The sequence below is a fragment of the Girardinichthys multiradiatus genome, chromosome 5, assembly GCF_021462225.1.
Source record: "Girardinichthys multiradiatus isolate DD_20200921_A chromosome 5, DD_fGirMul_XY1, whole genome shotgun sequence".
Classification (NCBI taxonomy): Eukaryota; Metazoa; Chordata; class Actinopteri; order Cyprinodontiformes; family Goodeidae; genus Girardinichthys; species Girardinichthys multiradiatus.
The window spans coordinates 35,489,591-35,507,187 of record NC_061798.1 but is presented as its reverse complement, the minus strand read 5'-3'; the positions used below and the strand labels follow the sequence as shown (position 1 = coordinate 35,507,187).

General features: G+C 39.5%; 1 protein-coding gene across 7 annotated transcripts in view; it reads right to left on the bottom strand.

The window, feature by feature from the left end:
• Positions 1-17,597, bottom strand: part of LOC124869002 (nucleosome-remodeling factor subunit BPTF-like) — a 55,986-nt gene that overhangs the window by 3,201 nt on the left and 35,188 nt on the right. For 4 of the 7 annotated variants that reach the window (XM_047366699.1, XM_047366701.1, XM_047366702.1 and 1 more), the window contains exons 23-35: positions 17,065-17,179; positions 16,643-16,860; positions 14,934-15,171; positions 14,459-14,742; positions 12,981-13,094; positions 12,647-12,808; positions 12,261-12,343; positions 9,272-9,497; positions 8,817-9,145; positions 8,305-8,478; positions 7,076-7,268; positions 6,539-6,623; positions 3,658-3,844 (exon numbers count right to left, since the gene is read on the bottom strand). In XM_047366699.1, coding sequence (XP_047222655.1) covers positions 3,658-3,844; positions 6,539-6,623; positions 7,076-7,268; positions 8,305-8,478; positions 8,817-9,145; positions 9,272-9,497; positions 12,261-12,343; positions 12,647-12,808; positions 12,981-13,094; positions 14,459-14,742; positions 14,934-15,171; positions 16,643-16,860; positions 17,065-17,179 — 2,408 coding nt within the window. Of the gene's footprint in view, positions 900-3,657; positions 3,845-6,538; positions 6,624-7,075; positions 7,269-8,304; positions 8,479-8,816; positions 9,146-9,271; positions 9,498-12,260; positions 12,344-12,646; positions 12,809-12,980; positions 13,095-14,458; positions 14,743-14,933; positions 15,172-16,642; positions 16,861-17,064; positions 17,180-17,597 lie in introns of all 7 variants that reach the window. The other 3 variants (XM_047366704.1, XM_047366700.1, XM_047366705.1) reach the window with 3 other exon arrangements.

The window sequence follows — 17,597 nt, the reverse complement described above, 5'->3', positions numbered from 1 at the left end:
AACAGGAGGAAGAAGACGGTTGGAAAACTTCTTTTGTTTTCTTTTTTTTTTATTAAAAGCTTTACAATATATGACAAAATATGACTGAGTAGAATACAAAAACAAAACAAAAAACATTGGATGCCAGTGGGTCAGACATTTTGACAGACAAAGCAGCCATGTTGGTTAAAAGTCACCGAAATGCGTGACAGGATGTCAGCCCAACTTATTTATTTACAACTTCTTATGTTTTCTAACCCCGAGACCGCCAAGCTGAGCACATTTAGAACAGGAATGCTAAACTAGACTTTCCTCTGTTCTAGTTTTTACACTTTCTATCATTATTTTCTTCAGAACACTAAAATAGTCCTTCACAAAAAGATGTATTATAAACATAAAATAAAACACATGAGAACGGCCGATAAAAAGAAACTAAGGGTGCATGCTTTGTCTTTGTTAATTCCAGCATGAGAAATGAGGTAAACGTATCCTAATGCTTTCAAATTAAAATATATATTATATGTCTGATTTCACAACCAAAATCTAAATGTTATTCTTCCAAACATTAAGTATGAGAAAAGAAAATTAAGTGACTTTTTACATGTTGCCTCATATCCAGCTCACATAATTAAAATGTCTTTTGCTGTGAGAGTGTAAAAAAATACATTTTCCCCTGAAGGCTCTGTGCTACCAACATGGCTGCAGTTATTAAACATTAGAAAGTTTTACTTTTGCTTTTATGTACTTTTAAAATAATAATAATAAAAAAAAAAAACACGCCTAATGTGTGGCTTATTATAAGCACGTTCTTACAAAGTTTTAATGCCGTTCTAAACAGGAAAAAACAGCAACATCCAGGATAGAAAATTAAAGTTTTTGTTTAAGAGTGACCCCGGCACCCAGGAGTCTGACATCACAATCTGCAAGAGAGAGAAAGAACGGATGGGGGTCAATACATGCGGTGAAGTACGTCGGCATTCAGAGCGCTGAGAAAAAACAAAAAACAATAAATCATGTAAAGGAAATGATCAGAGATGGTTTCTGCTTTCGTTGACAGGAGTCAATGGATGCACCATCAAACAGCACACAGTCTCTGAGGAAGAAACCGCTAAGCATGCTGAAAGAATAGTGCTCAACTTTCTGTTTTACAGTGAGGGAGATCCTGCATCTGATAGCAAAAGAAATACCAGGACAAGCAGATTCACAGGAGATTTTACAACTGCTAAATGTGCAGTTCAGATTTGTGTGTCTGTTTGCGTTGCATTTTTACTTAATTCAACTCTTTATTTGAATCAGTTAATAGGATTAATCGTGCAGTCTTTAACCATCTGCAGATGTGCATTGAATACATGGACATGGGTTTTAGCTTTAGATCTCCCAATCACACTTTACTGCTCATCATAAACAGACATAATCCTCACATATCACTTAATTTATTGCACATTATTTCCTGAAAACCTAGTATGATACCCTATATTTCAATATTTTGTCTCTGATTCCTGTCTTAGTTTGAAGAATGAGAGATAATGACCTGTGTTAAAACCAATGAAAACCAAGTAATTTCCTGCTAGTTAATGGCTTTTGGATTCATATTGCCCAGAAGACTATGAGTAAAGTGGTAGATTATAGAAATACCAAAGGTTTTCATTTTCAAATGGGTAACAATGTCACCTTGGGTTGTACGAATTGTCACATGGTTGTTTTGATAATTTGTTATCCAAAAAAGTACGAAATGACCAAAACAAGGTATGAAACAGCGAAGGGGCAATTTGACCAGCAGCCACAGCATGACACGAGAAGAGAACACACTGGTTCCAGTGGCTGAACTTGTTGGTGATGATTGTGCCAGAATATCATTAATGCTATTTGCTTTGTGAATATGATGCAAAAGATGGGCAACACAATAAAGCCAGTGGTTTAGTGGATCTAAGTGTATTCTGTAAGTGCTGCCATATACGTTTCTTAGGTTTGGATTAAGTTAAAGTTAAGACTTTTTTCTGGGCAGAAATACATACTATTTTAAAGGACAAAACAGGGGAAGCCAAAAACCCTATTTTCCATTTCAAAATTTGATATTTTTCCAGACTTTCCAGATTTATACATCTTGTCTGTTGGTTTGTGCTAATCGTGGAAAATCTGAGGTTTCACCAAAACATTCCCCATGTTGGGTTTTATTATCTGTATCTTCCACAGTTCAAGAAAAACCACAATGCCAAAGCTGACGTTCAATTTGGTAACATGGTAAGGCAGTGGCCCCCAACCATGGTCCTGAGGGCCCCCCCGTTCTACATGTTTTACATGTTTCCACGGATGCCACACGCCTCACTTTAATGAATGGGTGATGAACAGCTCCCTGTAGCACTTGAAGGCAGGCTGAGGAGGTACAGCAATAATTTCAATCAGGTGTGCTGGAGCAGAGACACATGCAAAACACGCAGGACTTTGGGCTGTGAGGACTAGGGCTGGGAACCATGGTGGTAAAGGACACCATAAATTTATGTATTTTGTGGGATCATGACAAACTTGACCAACACTAACCTCTGTAACACTTAGACTTGTCAGATTTTAACTATCATACATTAAGATTCTTTAAAGCCCAGTTTGTGGTCTTTCATGCGCCTACATTTGTGCAAAAAAAATCGTTTTATTGCTGTGTTTGGCAGCTAAACCAGATTCAGTTTAAGAACTCCAAATGCTGTTCAAAACCCTGATCTAAGATGTTTTATAGCTGCAAACAGTAGTGAAATAGGCCACTGTTGTTTCTGAATAAGAGTGCCTCTAACTGTGGGTTCTCGTTCAGTAATTTAAAAACCAAAATGATCAATGAGCTTGACAAGAATTAAAGTTGTGATGCAGTAAATAAAGACTAAAACGTTCCTCATCTAAAATAAATAAAGGTAAAATTGGTGCATTGAAAACAAATCAGATCTTTCTTATTTTATCCATTTTGCCAAGGCACCTGAACCCTTTTCTAATACTGAATTTTAGTTTTTTTTTTCTTCTTTTGTTTCTTTCATAAAAACTATTTTACTAAGGTTTTGTGAGTGTCAGTTAAGGACCTAAATGTGCTCTCAGTTGTCTGTTAACACTTTCTCTAATAAGCTGCTCTTTAATCAAATAAGAGAAAGTTTGAAAGGGGAAAGTTTAGGAAGTGTCCCTACTAAGAAGTCTGTTTTCCTTTGATTTGAATTCCACAAAACAATAAATATTAGGAGAAAACGCAGCATCATGACACAGTAAAAGCTGAAGGTTGTTAAGAATGAATAAACACCTCCCCGAAGCCAAGAAAATTAAGAAATGAAGAAAGCCTGAAAATATTTTTAAAATTGTATGATTGAAAACCCATTCTAGGTAGAGACAAAGCAGATGGTGTCATTAAGCCCACATATGGCTTCAGTTCCCCAAACATATTATTCCTAATAAGTGTTTTGAATTGAATGCAGAGTAATGTTCAGTGTTAGCATGCGCATGACATGAAGTGGAAGACAAGCAATCATTTACAAGAAAACAAATCAATGTGAAGATAAAGGGAAGAGGTAAGAACTAAAATTGCTTTATAAAATATAAACGTTATTCTTCTTTATATTAGAGACCCAACTGGTTAGGCTCAGCTTCATTTACCAGACTTTATTGTTTACGTTCCCAGTGGTAAAACCCTCTTCAACACCACTTTCTTACCTGCTGGCTTTGAAGCCTTTAAGCTTCTGGACAAAGAAGTTCTCCAGAACCTCGGCAGACTGGTAAAAGGGTGAGTCACTGGGGTTGTAGTATCGGCAGTTGTCGAAGATTTTGGTCATGTCCGCTACGAATTCAGTCAGCTTGACGTACTCTCGTTTGTGTAACCTCTCCTCCATGGTGGACAGGTCTGAGGAAAGGTTTTATTGGACAGTTAAACACTGAATGATTTGTTTGTAAGATATACCGTAACAAATATCCAACAGCATGTTCTTGACGGGGGGAACCGTCATACTGTAAGTGGACGCAGCAGATTGACAGTCTGGTTTTGTAAGAAGATTGTATTACAATTCAAATCATCCTATTATGTGGTAACTATAAAAATGCAGAACCTCTGCCAGAGCTGAGCTCGATCTTCTCAAGCTTCCAGATCAGTCACTGACATATTACCTATTTATCATTCCTGAGGGGAGCATCACTTCTGGAGCAGAAAATGTCACACCAAACCACAGGAATGTTTAAAAACACGGGGAGTATCAGTGCTTCCTGTACCAGGCTTCACTTGAAAAGAAGCTTTCCGTGTCAGGAAGCTTGTCCAATCAAGTTAAAGATTATAGAAAGATACAACTGTCTGAGTAAGGAAGGAAACTGGCAGCAGATGAGGGTTCAGGTAAAGGAGGGTCGGTGTGAAACGCCATCCCCAAAGCTGCATTTTCAAACAAACATATCTGACTTTTTAAATCCCCCACCCAGCTGCCCAGCTGACCACAGGCAAGGAGTCCGTACCAAAGTTTCAAAGACCTCCTCAGATTTCATGCTAAAACCCTTCGTAAACTACCAACAGCTTGAGTCACAGCAGCTAAAAGATCGTTTTTATGTTTAATTTTTCTGCAAACCATTTTTTTCTGGTGAAGGTTGTGGATGGACAAGAGTTTCCAGGAGCAGGCCAACACATAATGAAGTGTGGGGCGATGGTGCATTTCCAGAGGGGAGCCCAGCGGCCCTGGAGCCACTCATTAACGGTTTGTTTGCATGGAAGTTCAAAAAGCCCCCGTTGACGCAAGTTGCCGTTTACATGGTTGGTTTGATCTGAGTTGGAGGGCCTTCTCCCTGTTGGCCTTCAGACAGCTGCCTTTTAAAAGCTTAAGATATAAAGCGTGGGTGTTTCTTCCAAAGATTACAGCAATTATGGAATAAAAACAGCATAACTGCTGCATGAAACAACCTGATCTCATAAACAAGGAGCACTCCAAATCTCAGTTCAAGAAACTGAGTTTTGGTAATCTGATGACTGTCACCGCTTTCTTTCTATAACACAAATGCACAACGCAACACTAAAACACAGAGTTTCTAGAATCTCAGCATGATAAACATGGTTTCCCATATTCGTGGCTGATGCCATGTCGTTAAAACAGAAATTTATTCCTTTTCAAAAGCGCGGTGCTTTATTCTTTGAATTGGGAATAAAACATGAAAATTAATAAGGCCTTAGTCCTCGATACGGCTATCCAGGGTTCAAGTCCTGACCCCGGTGGCATTTGCTGCATGTCTTCCCCTTCTCTCCACCCAATTTCCTGTCTGCCTACTTTCAGAAAATAAATAAATAAATAAATAAAGGCCACCAATGCCGCAAAACAAAATAAACAAAAATGCAAAAGGTTAAAAATTCTGCTTTATCAGTATGCAAAAGTTTTACGATTACTCATTTATGAAATATATTCTGCAGCAGAAAACAGGGGCACCGCAGCTTCGACTGCTTTATATGATAACATATTCTTGGCGAGATAATTTGTTATAATTGTTATTAAAAAATTGACTTAATTGTGTTGCCTTGCAGTTTCATGGTTTATGGCTTAAGGCCACTGTAGTGCTATGCAAAAGTATTTAAACCGCTTGAATTTTTTCATGCTACAACCACAAACTCCATGTATGATGTATTTTATTGGGATTCTATATCACAGATCAACACATAGTAGTGCAAAATTGTGAAGTGGAAGGAAAATTGTATGTGGTTTTCAGTAAAAAAAACAGACTGAATAACATGCAGGTGGACTCCATTTACTAGGTTGCTGACTTCAGAAGGAAATTGGTTGCACTGAGTTTTATTTAAGGGGTACTAGAGTAAAGGGGGATGAGTATACATTCAAGCCACAATTTTCAAAACATGAAACAATGTCTCATTTTCATTCCACTACACAATAATGCACTGCTTTGTGTCATATAGAAATTCCAATAAAACAGAATTCTGTTTGTTGTAATGTGACAAAATGTGAAAAACTTCAATGGTAAATTATCCTTTTGGAAGCCAAAGTATTTCCGAAACGCACTCATGATCCTATAAAAATGTGGGGTGCACCAAGCGATCGGTCCAGTTCCCTTAATTTTGGGTGATTGGCCGATCCTTGCATGTAAAACTGATCTTATACGCTGATCCTATCTACCTCCACAAAAGGTCTGAAAATCACCCACTGTCCCCTTTCTTCTGCTGTGAGAGAGGGCTGACTGACACACACACCCACCAGGTCACGTCTGCACGTGCGCGCTTCACAACTGTTGACAACATAAGATTGAAACATTGAAGGTATGTTGTGACCTTATGACACCTCAAAGTGTCAGTTATGAAGAAAATCGGTATCGGCCATCAGCGGGTCAGACTTTAAAGATAGGTCAGAAAACTGCAATCGATCCACCCTTAATAAGTATATATTAATTAAAAAAAATAAATTTCAGAACATCATAGGATGTGGGTATAAACTGATAAGTCAAGATATCTTGACTAATGTCAGTATGCTTTTAACAAACATTCAGACTAAAGGTGACTTTGACACTTTCATCGTTAAATTTACCGGCCTTAATGTCACAACACCAAATTTTCCTCACTTACCCATTGGTTCCTTGATGACCTTGTAATAGTCAGGGGCGTCATTAGTATCCACTGGTTCCAGGAAGGGCCAGGCCATTTTATGTGCCTGCAGAGGAGTGAGGGACAAAAAAAAAAAAAAAAGGAGAAGATGCAAAGGCTTGAGAAAGCTGAAACCGAAGAAAAACAAACAGCTCTATGAAAATGACCCTGAAAGCAGGTGGGTCAACACAGATGTTCTACTCCAGGCTCTCTCCTCAATTTCTCCTTGACACAGACACACTGGGCAGAGGAGAAAACGAAAAAAAAAAGGGAAGTTCGAAAAGAAAACGGAGTATTTCCAAGTAGGGGAGCCCAACCCATCAGATAATATGGACACCGAGGATTTTGTTTGCTGCTCTGGGGCTTCAAGGAGCTGTGTTAGTGTTACACTCATGTTATATAGAGTAAATCTACACCTTTACTGTCCTCGCATTACCAAGTTAGGCTACATCCTGACCAATCACTGACAGATAGCTTCATCTAGTAACTCTGTTTAAAAAGCCTCTGCAAACCGTTCACCTGTAACGAACGCAGGATCCTTCGCAGGCCTTCATAGTCCTTGTCGGTGAGAGGAGTGAAGACCGTCATGGCGTCCTCTGTGGACTGACACTGTGGACACATGTACTCATCGATGTGGTTAGCCTCGCTCTGTAGGATGCCCACACAGCGACCGTGGTACCAGTTCTGACATCGATCGCAGCCAATGTAAAACCTGGGAAGGCAAAAGCTTTACACTTAAAACACGTGATGTACTACAATGTAAAGACTTTACAATGCAAGGAATTTCTTTGGGTGCAGCCTGACTGCAACCCTGTTTAGCTGTTTTCTTGGAAATCACTTTGGACTCTGTGCCTTGCAAAAGTATTCAAGGTGTTTCAAAGTTTTTCCTCCTACACTTTAACCTGGTTTGCTTTGTGCCACAAGTCATGTATGAGACAGCAAACGTGTGGAAGAAGCTGGTCTGGTCAGACGAGACCAAAATGTAAGTCTTTCACCTACATGCAAAACGTTACATGTGGCAGCAACACCCTGAACATCAACCTGAACACATCATCCCCATGGTGAAACATGGGGGTGGCAGCATGATGCTGTGGGCAGGGTTTTTCTCAGCAGGGATTGGGAAATTGAGAAGAGCACATGGGAAGATGGATAGAACTAAATACAGAGCAATCCTGTTAGAGGCGGCTAAAAGCTTGAGACTGGAGTTAAGTCAGAGTTGACAGAGTTACAACTGAATGGTTCATATAAAAGCACTATAGTATAACAGAATGGCCCAGTCAAAGTCCAGACTTAAATCTAATTAAGAAACATTTGCCCAACTTGAGCATTTATGTTAACAGATGTGTTCCATCCAATCTGACTGGAGAATGGAAACATTTTTTAGCCTCTAGATCAATGGTTCCCAACCTTTTTTGACTTGTGTACCACCTGAGCCATTTTGCTTTACCCCGGGTATCTCCTCCAGTGTTTCCCCTAGGATTTTGGTCTTGGGGGTGTTTATAGAAGGAGATGTATATATATAGATATATATCTATATAGAGAGAGATCGATCTCTCTCTCTCTCTCAAAATGTTCTTTGTTCATCTTCTGCCTGCTTTATTTATATATCATTTCTATATCTTTTTTCTAAAACTGTCTCCCCATCTTTCCATCTCTCTATCTTTTGGTTGGTTGTTTTCAAATACCAAAGCTTGTATCAACAGATGGCTCATGTTGACTTATTGTAGGCGCACACACACACTCCTTACTGGGACTCATCATAAGGCGTCTGACAGATGCAGTACACCTCCTCTGTGTTGCTCTCTTGGCCCCGTTTACACTCCACACAGATGTAGTCGTCCATCTTTTTGGCCTCCTTTTCCGTGATACCCACACAATCACCGTGATACCAGTTGGTACAAAGGTCACATCCAATATAAAACCTGTGGAGAGGCGAATAAAGATTTTAGATCCCCACATATTTTTAAAGAATATTGTAACTATAACTAAATAGTAAGACTGAAATCAGATGTTTTCTGACATTTTTGATTAGAGGAATAAGAATGTAAGGTCAACCTTTAAAGTGGAGTGACCATCTGTGTGAATGGATGGTCTAATGCAGGTACATATACCACATAGATGCCTATATCTAGAATGTTATGATGGCAGCAGGTTCATAAATTATAACATTATTCAAATCACATGAATTTAATCCTCATATCAGTATTTTATGACTGCAACTCAGTATTGTCACTAAATACTCAACAAAGCGCTCGCATACTTAGTCTCGTCGTAGGGCGTCTTGCAGATGCAGTAGAGGTTTGTATCCTTCTTGCTCTCCTTCATGCTTATAGTAGAGATCATTTTCTTCTTCTTGGACTTTGCTGTCGTCATCTCCCTCTCTTCCTCACGTTTCCTCTTGTGCACTGAGGTGACGGCTGTGGTGAGGTGGTGCTGGGAGGAGATGCCATGTTTGTGTACTACAGCATGCTGTTTCTGACTGTGGGCTGCAGCGACTGCAGCTGCAGCAGCCTGGGCTGCCTGGTGGGCTGCAGCCTGAGCCCTTTCCTTCTCTCTCCGAATTCGCAGCAGGTCCCTCTTCAGCTCCTCCTGGTGATTGAAAAGCAAGTAAAAATGTTGTTTAAAATCTGAATGATTTCTGTTGAATTGATTAAAATAATAAAGTTGTTCCAAAGGCTATTTGTTACCAATGCTTCTCATACGTCCCCTGCCTACCTGAGCCTCTAGCTGCAGCTCCTTGTCGAGAAGTGCTCGTTTTTTCAGGATCTCCATCTTAAGGCTCTCTTTGTGTCGGTAAAGGAGCGCGGAAAGCTTACTCGCATTAGCCATTCTCCTCTTGGCCTCAACGACCTCTTCCTTTTTTTTCCTCTTAGCTGCCTGCCTCTCATCTTTGTCTATCCGGTCTAGGATGAACTTCATTACCTGGTTGCATACAATCATCCTGAATAGAGATGGAATAGAAGAATTGAGGGAGAAATAGATTTAATCTCAAAATTATAAAATTTTTATCTGTTATAGTTTGATGAACAAAAAATAGAACAATTAAGTGGTTTATTACTACAAATGAAGTGTAGATGCAGAAGTCTCAGCTATAAAGATCATAGGACAAAAGCTTACTAGGTGTACATTAACTGCACATAGCAGCCCTGCCAGGGATGATTAAAAGATGTTAAAAAAAATCCAGAATGTCCATAAAATCAATCTAACAGAAGCAAAAGAATGGAGGCCAAAATACTGTTTCAAAACTACTTGAAGCCTAGAGATACACAGAGAAATTGGCTGGTGTCTAACTAATTAGATCTAATAGAATATTGGAACTAATAAAGAGATCAGTTTTTTGGCAACTAAAACTTCCAATCTTTTTTTGATCAGTGAATGCACCATATCTAAGAACTACAAGAGCATGCCAACAGCGCTCTTCGGTGTGGAAGTCGTTTAAAGGAGAGAAGTTTTAAAGTTAGCAATTTAGTGTTAAAAATCTATTTCGAACAGATATCAGGAAGGCTGACTGCGATACATTATATTTGTTCTGTTTAATTTATTAGGTGTCTACTTAAATATGTCATGAAATACGCTGAATGTTTACATTTTGGCATGTGGGAAATCTCAGAATTAAGGTGAAAATCTACATAGTCCAATAAGAAAACACAAAAAAACGTTGAAAGTTGGTAATACTAACTCTGCTAACTGCTAATAGAAGATGATAAAGACAGCTTAAAATGTTAACTCTGCATTCATGGTGTCCTTGTATGGAGATAACCGTCAAGTCCTGTTCACCTGCAAATATGCATCCCATTGTCTTCTGTCTCTCCCACAAACAGCGTGGCATCCCCACTGGTTGTAATATAAATAATTATTGATGACTCACCATAATTTCATAAAGCAGTAATAACTGATTCAACAATCTAAAAAATCTGATAATAAATCAAAACATTTCCCTCTCAAATATTCATCAGGACAGGGCTGTTATTATTTGCATGGTATACAATGTTGAAAAACATGAATGTGTTGTAAAAAATTTGACAGCTCTTAATGCTAGCTCTTGGAGACATTAAATGAGCCAACATTGTTACCTCTTTTTTTACAAAGATGGCACCTGACCACAAAGTCTCTAGCCAGTGCACCCATAAGTGTCCAGTAAGAGCCCTGTGATTACACAGTCCTCAGTTTTACCTCAGATCTCAACTCTATTTAGCTCTAAATCAGCCTTTTCTCAGCCATCAACCTTCAATCAGGCACTGATATGAGAAAAAAGAAAGTCAAATTATTTGTTTACCCAACAGCAAAGTTTTACCACTTTTATAACTTTACCCATAAATAACAGTTTCAGAACACATTCATTTGTTTCTCATGACAACTGTGACATTATGTTGAGTTCTGTTTAAGGGCAACACTTCAGCAGAAAGGGAGTGTCGGTGAAAACTAGGGGCCTGCCTAAAGGGTAACAGTGACAAAGAAACAAAACCTTTCAGGTTGTTTTAAGTTTCTTTGATCTTCAAAGAAACTCAAGTTTAAAAATAAAAGACTCAATGAATGTTTAGTTTCAGTATTATCAGATTGTTTGGGTCTTACGGTTAAAGTACATGAAGAAAGAATATTATGCGTGGGTTCCAGAGGTTCATGGAGATTTATATTTCTACAAATTAAATTAGGGATAGCAATTATTAGTGATGAAGAAGACAGAGAAAGATTCAGAGATAAAATCTGTAACGTGAACATTTTTCAAGAGCAAATGTCTGTTTATGACACTAAATCCATGTTATCCATGGGCCCCGGTTCTCAGTGTGTTCTCTAGTGTTTGCTAATGTTCACAACTATGATCGAAAGTCGGTGCCTCGTTCAGCGTGCGATTGTGTGAAAAACACACCAACACATACATGGCTGCTGAGGTCAGAGATTGGCCAGCGTCCCTACAGCGAGCACAAAGAGGTGAACAGCAAATGCAGCATGAACGTAGAAGAAGCAAAACAAACAAAATGGTACAAAGAAAAACATGTTAGTTGATGTCAAAACTCCTATGGACACAGTTTTTAGAAAAAATAGGAAAATGGCTGGAATGAAAAAAACAGACAGATGAAAAATAAGTGAAAATGGTTGAAGAGCCAGAACTGTTTTAGAGATTGAAAGGGAGTCTGGATTTGATATTTCGGGTCTATGTGAATGGGTACAGTGTTGACACAATGTCTATAGACCTAAACATATGGTTGTCAGGTCAAATACTGGTCAGAGTATAATCTATGTGCAGAATAAAATCACAAAAAAGGCATTTTTGATAAAGCAGGGCATACTGTTAAAGCCAAGCTTTAAACACAACAATAAAGTTAAATATTTGAAGAGGTTGGAATGCTGCTGCCAGATTTCTTTTTGTTTGATTTTTATCATTTATAGCTGAAGCTGCATGTTGTTCTTTTGTGTAAGATAATAGAAAAACCATGTTGTAGTAATTTAGTGCTATAAAGGTACAGAAAGAAGAGAACCTACCATAGAGAATGTATGACAATACCAGAGTAGCATAAAGTACAAACAAGGGTAAAATTTCAAGGAAAAAATAGATTTTTCCTCAGATGGTTGACACATAATTTTTATGTTGGCATATGAACCGAATCCAAAACCTACTGCTACCAACCAAAGAGCTGACTCACATTCCTAATGGTCCACAACATAAACCTTTCATGCTTGTACAGAAAGAAAGCTGGACGCACACCTCTGATTTTCTTCTCTTTCTGCAGGCGTCATGGTCTTCTTCTGCTTTAGGTGCTCAATTACAGCGTTTTGTTTCATAACCACCTGAAAAAACATCATGTCGAAAGATGTCAGTACGAGCTGCCAGCATGTGCAGGTATCATGCATTATGATGTGCCACCAAATACGACTTCATATTTATGGAAAAAGTATCAATATTAAACCTGAACAAGCTGCACTGTGAAATACACACAGGGAACATAAAATGCATATATAGAGTAGCTTTGGGAAAGTTAGGCCCACTAAGTAGAGGCCGTAAACAGCGAAGTTGTGGGTTGTGACTATTTCTAAAAGTCACTGACAGGACTAAAACGATGACCTGGCTCCAATGGTTTCCTGCACACACACCTGCTTCTGTATAATGTCGCTCTGATTGGCTGCATTGAGGGCGAGCTCTCTTTTGGTCTCTGCAGCTTGTCTCTTCTTCTGCTGCTGCTGCTCTCTGAGCTGCTGGATTCTCTGCAGTTGCTCTTGGACCGAAGCGGTCTGGATGGTAACTACGTTTCCAATCTGGGCAGAGATCAAGGTGCAGAAATCAGTTTGTGTTTCAACTGAGCTGCATTGTGTAAATTCAAATCCATTCACCTTTGGTAAGCATGACCCAAAAGCTCGGCTCACTACTGTTAAATAAGAACTCTGAGCCAACAGCTGAATGTTAGTTAAGCGTGATTCAATCCAGTACCTGTCCTCCCTGAGCTGAGGTGGTCCCGCTCTGTTGTATCTGGATGGGAAGCTGCAGTTTAATGTGTTGAGGCAGAGAGCCTCCACCTTGCTGGGCCTGTAGCTGTGCCAGAACCTAAATATAACAAATATTCACGTAATCTATTTAACATCATAAAAAATGGTGATCTTCCTGAACTGCAGTAAAGCGGGGCCAGCAGGTTTTCTTATCCCAATATTAAAAGTAGTGTAATTTTTGTGAGGTGGAAGGAAAATACACCTTTCTTCAAAATTGCTTACAAATAAGAATCTAAGGTTATAGATTGCTAAAGAGACTAAAGAATCAGTCTTTGTAACATAGCTCAAGCTCAGTCAGATTGGATGGAAAGCATCTGTGAACATTAATTTGTCTGTCTTACCACACATTATTAATTAATTGATTAGACTGCACCATTCTATAACACAGGAATATGTTTTGATCCAAACCTTTTAACTATAGCTGTGGCTGCTCATTTATGGTTGTTGTCCAGCTGGAAGGTGTGCATTCTCCCCAGGTTTAAGGGTTTTGCAGCTTCCAACACGTGTTTTTCTTGAATTGCCCTCTTTTTTTTTTTAAGTTCTCTTCAGCTTCCAATTAATGATAAACTTATGACGGGCTCAATGTGATTTGTCACACATGCTGTTTTGCATGTAGGCCAATCAGTTCAGCACTTTCATCCGCATGTTTGCCGTCTTCCTTTCATGGATTGTGCCAATTTGAAAACAGGTCTTCTAATAGCTTTCTTAAAATGGTGCTTTCTTCCGTGAAGACCAGATTAAGTGTTCTCAGGACAGACCTAAGCTCTTGATCTCTGCAGCTCTTCCAGAGCTACCACAGAGTGCTTGGCTGCTTCTTTAAAAAAGTTATCTTGCCCAGTTTGTTGGTTTAGGTGGGCGGCCATGTTTCCTAAGGTTTGAAGTTTTTCCATACTCTTTACATTCTTGAATCATGGACTGAAGAATGTTCTTTTGGGACGTTTAAAGCTTGGTAAAATGTTTTATAACTTAAGCCAGCTTTAAACTCACCGATGACTTTAACCCTTGGCTGTGAGGTTTCCTCGTTGGGTGATTAATGTTCTCTAAAAAACCTCTGAAGCCTACACAGACTTTCTGTATTTATACCAAGAATGAGATTACACACAAGCGAATGCCATTTACATATTAGGTGACTTCTGGGGGAAATTAATTGCACTGGATTTTATTTAAGGGTATCCAAGTAAAATATGCTGAATACAATGGCACACTTTTCAGATGTTTAAAACCATGTATTATTCTTCTTCCACTTCCCAGTTATATTCTACTTTGTTGGTCGGTCACATTAAAGTCCCAGAAAAACTCACTGGCGTTTGTTGTTGTTGTTATGTGACAAGATGTGAAAAAGTTAGAATGTCAGCAGTTCTATCTTTTACCAAAAATAATAAAAGCAAGCAACTAATCAAGAATAAATAAAAAAAATCATACCTGTACCTGCTGTTGGAGTCCAGACACACTGATGAGCTGGGGCGTCTGCTGCAGCTGGAGCTGTGGGGTTCCCCCCTGACCTTTGACCTGCATTGAAGTTGGAGACTGGACAGGCATGTGGGCCTGGGTCTGAGGGGGTAACTGGCCCTGTGGGGTGGTGGATGAAGGGCTGCTGGTGGTGGAGAGAGGGGATACCCCTGCTTGGATCGGAGCGGCGGCCTGTTGTGCAGCCTGGGTTGCGGTTTTGCTTGAGGTGGAGTTGGGCTGGCTGGGAGCTGGTGAGGCTGGAAAGAGATGAAGCAAAATGAAACATTTTGGAGAACAAGAAAACAAGAACAAATGACAAGAGAATAGAAAAACTACAAAACCTCTTGATGCATTTTTAAGGTTTATTTTTTTTCTCAGAATCTCAGAGGGTGCCAGGATAAAGGTAAAAGGTAAAAACAGAAAGATTTGTGATGTGTTGTTGTCAAACCTGTGCTTGATGTGGGCGTGGCAGCGGAGGGTATGGGGGTGAAGAGGAAGCGCTGCACCTGGCCATTTGGCAGTGCTGCTTGCATGAGTTGCTGGCCGGGTCCTGGAATGACGGTGACCCCGTGGGGTATGACCTGCAGCTGGCCGGTGGTCTGACCCTGGCCCTGAACCATCACAGTCAGAGCCTGAGAACCACCAACACCGGCTGGTCGGTCCAAACTGGACCCAGGCAGCTGCTTCTGTGGTAAACAAAGATACAATATTTGTGTATTAAAAAAACAACCAATAGAAGATGAAGTCCCTAGACTGAGAAAGTTTCATTCCATTTTATCTACCTAAATTACAGCCACTGTTTAAATGTGCTACTAAATCTCAACTAATCAAAATCCAATTTAAACCTACTATAAAAATTTGACTTCCATTTGGTGTGCTCAATTAAAAAAAAAGAATAATTTCTGTATCCATTTTCACATGTTTGAGGTAAAATTATACAAATTCCAAGTGAGAAAAGGACTTGAAAAAATAAGCAGGAAGACCTCTTTAAGTCACAATTCTAAGCAAACATGAAGGTCTCTCATCAAACCCGACCTTAAAATCTAGCAATGGGAACATACCTAAGTAGCCACTTTAATGTCTAACTTCATTCTTGTCCACTGTAGTTTCTACTTGGAGGGTCCTTGAAATACTCGTGACTGGACTTGAGTTTTGAGTGGAATCTGTCTGATCAGTGTTCCTGGTCTTTTTATTTTTCTGGATGTTTCATAATTAGCTCTACTTTACGATAAACTGTATTAATATGTACATCTTTGTAAATAAATGATACCAAAATTACCCATGAGTTCCACTAAAGGCAGCCCAAGAACCACCAGTGATTACTTGGGGCAGAGAACCATGGATCTACGTTAAGCCATGTTTTTACCTACTAGCTTCTAGGGGATCGCCTTGCTGGTGGCGAAATAATGTTTCTGTGTTAAACTCTGCCAACTTTTATTATTATTGTTGTTAACTTTTGTATTTTCTAAAGAATAAACTGAAGAAATGAAAGTGATACGTCTCTGTGACATGGTGTAAAAACAAGTGCCCAAAAAATCCAAATTAGAATAGATGTTTTGCTACATTGGTATTTTTAGATAATGGTTCACCACTTATGTTTTCAAGTCTGGCCCAAAAGGTAAAGGGGCTTAAGGATAAAAAACAGCATCATTCATTTCTGTAGGCAACAAGCATTAATCGTCCAAAAGAAAAAACTGAATGTTCTGATTAAAATGACTAGAAGATAAAAAGAAGTCATCATTGTTGGGAGAAGAGTAGACCGAAATAAGCAAAGAGGGATGATTCAGGACTTATGAACAATACCGTATGTTTTCCCTTTGTGGAGTTCTTTCAACAGCACTTTGGTTAAAATAGAAAAGGGGAAAAAAAGTAGTTTCTAAATTACTAAGATTCACATTCACAACATTAGTTTTTTTTAATATTTTTTTGCGGCACTAGAGATCGTTATTTTTCATTTTTTGATAGTAGGTAGACAGGAAAGAGGGGCAAAGAAAGGGGGAGACATTCGGCAAAGGCCGCCCCAAGGACTATAGCCTCTGCACATGGTCGCATGCTTAACCTCTACACCACGAGCGCCGCGCCCACATTCACAATATTCTAATGTTAATTTCAGAACACCAAGTAACAAAGGACCCCCGGAGTGTCTCCCTCACAGACCTGTGTGAGCTGTGTGAGCTGGGCCATGGTGAGCTTAACCTGGCTCTGGCCCTGTCCCCGCGGGGTGCAGGGTGGTGTTTGGACAGCTGCCTGTCCCGCAGCGTTGGGACTGGCCACTCCCTGTCCAGTTACCGTGGTGACAGGGCTGGCAGCCGATATTCCTGTGGAAACTGGCTGGCCACGGATGATCTGTGTCATTACCTGTTGTCCACCCTGACCTGGAGGAGAACAAGGAGACAAACTTAGGAACCGGGGAGCAGCCATGTACAGACAGTGGGCCACTGTTCCATTTACACAGCAACTGTGGAATCTGTAGTTTAGTTTAAGGTTGAGTCATAATATTACAAAGCCTGCACATTTAGACCTGGATTTCCAAACTGGTGAAGTGACTAAATTAAACTCAGTGTTCAAAATTACATTACCTTGCTGGACCACAAGGGGCGTGCGGAGAATCGTCTTCCCAACAGCTCCGGTCTGCTGGATTGGGGTTCGGATCATTGTCATTCCTGGACGGATCTGCCCACCAACACCTAGAACCTGAAAGATATTTATACAAATATATTTTTTTAGTACAACACGTGGATGGACGGACAAGTAGACGGACAAATAGACAGACAGATGGATGAAATTACTGAAAGATGGAAAGAAAAACACAAAGCTGTGCAGATGGTAAAACAAACAGATGGGTGGATGAACAGATGGATGCATTTAGAACAATGGGACAGGGAACATTTCCAAATACTTATCTTGTTTAAAGCTCTCAGATGTCAAAAATCAAGGATGGATTGGATTCAAGACATAACAATTTGTAATAAACAATGATTGTACGTGCAACCTATACAAAGCTACTGGTTTCAAATGGATAAAAGGAACGGAAACCAGTAACATGAAAGTCAGTTAAAAAGTTGCATTAAATTTTGGACATGAACAAAAATACAAATGAAGCATTAAACAA